Source organism: Protomyctophum bolini (assembly GCF_963924005.1).
Source record: "Protomyctophum bolini genome assembly, chromosome: 23".
Taxonomy (NCBI): domain Eukaryota; kingdom Metazoa; phylum Chordata; class Actinopteri; order Myctophiformes; family Myctophidae; genus Protomyctophum; species Protomyctophum bolini.
Window position 1 is genome coordinate 9,545,500 of NC_137884.1, and position 2,500 is coordinate 9,547,999.

Here is a 2,500-nt window from a genome sequence, read left to right on the forward strand (position 1 = left end):
GGTGTCCGAGAGCACTGACTGTAAACGTTTGACAGACGACTGTGCTGGAAAGAATTGCAGCCGTATATTTAAGTTAAGTTAGTTTAGTTTTGTTTTGGGTTTTTTTTTTACAAAAAGGCTGTCTGACAATATACCCCCCCCCTCTCAAAAACGTAGATATGGCTTTCATCCGACCTGCAACAGCACGTCTCCTCTACGGAGTCTCAATGGCCGCTTCACATTTCCAAACGAGCCTCGCCGCCGCAGCAGCGATTCCATCTCAAGTCCCGCATGCTTTTATTCCAAAGTGCTTCAAACGTCTGACCTCCGACCTCTTGACCTCCCCCCAGGTACCCCAGACAGCCTGGCGGAGAAGGAGCGCCAGCTGATGGGGATGATCGGCCAGCTGAGCAGCCTGAGAGAGCAGCTCCTGGCGGCCCACGACGAGCAGAAGAAGCTGGCCGCCTCGCAGATGGAGAAACAGAGGCAGCAGATGGAGCTCGCCAAGCAGCAGCAAGACCAGGTACTACATGTACGCAACACTGTAACTGAGTGTATTATGTTCCTACCGCTTACACACTGAATGTCACGTTTAGAGGTATTCTACTAACCCATTCTGACCTGAGATCAGATTCTAAAAATGTCTTGTACATCCTGACAGTTTTCTGAAAAGGCTATGTTTCTATGTCAGTCGATTTTTCAAAAATAGCAGACCTACAAGCTAGTATGAGCTTGTAGATCTGCTATTTTTCAAGAGCTAAATTATAACATAATGCTAACTCCAAAAGGGGTTCCCTCCCAAAATGGGAGGCCCAACTGGTGCTGCCCTGACAACCCGACATGTATAATTTCATTTTTACAATACAATAATCATATTTGAACTGCATGGGGACTCCACAGATATTGTGAAAAGAGCAGATCCTTAGGAGCTATTTTTTTCACTTTCTTATATTATTTGACAATTTGTCAGTTACTTTTGATAGAGTAATGGTCTTCATTTTCTTTCTTTCTTTCTTTCTTTCTTTAGTTCACTAGTTCACATAAAGTTAACATAACTATAATTAAAAGCATTTGAAAATAATTTAATAAAAACTTGTCAAGATTTCAATTCAAATATAGCAAAAATAGCTGATGCGACGTGTTTTGAGCTTGTAGATGGTCTATTTTTGCTACGACAGTAATGTGCAAGGTGGCCCCTCTGGGATGAGTGTGGGACTATAGTGGCCCTCTCCATGGTCCCACACTGTACATGTGTTCATATAGGTGTTCACCCACTCATGCACGGTGTTATTATTTTCTTGTGCAAAATGGCACCAAGACAGATTCCTACGTGTTGTTTGTTTTTTTTATTCTATGAATGTCTGTGATTCAGATGTGTTTTTTTTTTCCTGAAACAGAGCGAACACTCAAATACATAGGGGCTCTATGTGTATGAAACATGTCATTATGCCTATGTGTATAGATATAAACACACACACACACACACACACACACACACACACACACACACACACACACACACACACACACACCACAAAATGGTCAGATTTTAACGGTCGGAAACCCCCACCCAGATTCCTTAGGTAGAAATTTGTGTGGATTCACTACAGGTCTGAAAGCCAGACACATCTCTTTAGAGAGCCTCTCTCTCTCCATTCCTCCATCTCTCTCTCTCTCTCTCTCTCTCTCTCTCTCTCTCTCTCTCTCAATTGAATTCAACTCAAAGGAGCTTTATTGGCAAGAGAAAACATACGTTTACATTGCCAAAGCAAAAGTGGAACAAAACGATGAAGATAAAACAATACAATAAATGTGTACACAGAGCTGTGTTATATTAACACTCTCTCTCCTTCTCTTTTCTGTCTCTTTCTCTCTGTCTATATTATATTTCTTTCTTTCTTTCATATACACACAGCCACACATCTCGCTCACACACCTAGCCCAGGGAGACGAGTGCCTTTGGCAGTTCCGACATAGAGATGTTACACAGGAATGAATTGAGGGCATGCTGTATTGGAGCAGATGAATTTCACACACACACACACACACACACACACACGCACACGCACACACACACATTCTGACGCACACACTTTTCAAGCTCACAGGCAAGACTCTGCCAGGTATTTGCATAGAGAAGGGTTTCTCTCTTTGTTGTATATTTTAGCTTCTGGGAGGCTTTGCTCTACAAAGCGACAAAAACACGAGCGCGGACGCGCACACACACACACACACACACACACACACACACACACACACTCAAAGAAATATACAGCTTTAGGGATAAATCACCTACAACAAACACAGCGTCTCTCTGTGCCCTTAGTGGCATCTTTCAACAATAAAGTGTAATTGTCACCATGTACTTCACATTGTTTTATAACACACACGCACGCACGCACACACAAACACAAACACAGACTTTGCCCTTTGGGATCAGTTCATGAGTTCATGAGCCAAAATAATAATAAAACAAATCTACATTTTATCATTATTATCACATTAAGTACATTTGTGAGGT

General features: G+C 42.2%; 1 protein-coding gene across 1 annotated transcript in view; it reads left to right on the top strand.

Moving 5' to 3' along the window:
* The window catches only part of sox5 (SRY-box transcription factor 5), a 115,195-nt gene that overhangs the window by 61,516 nt on the left and 51,179 nt on the right, over nucleotides 1-2,500 (top strand). The window contains exon 4 of the mRNA XM_080757015.1: nucleotides 330-502. Within this exon, the coding sequence (XP_080613141.1) occupies nucleotides 330-502 (173 nt within the window). The remainder of the gene's footprint in view (nucleotides 1-329; nucleotides 503-2,500) is intronic.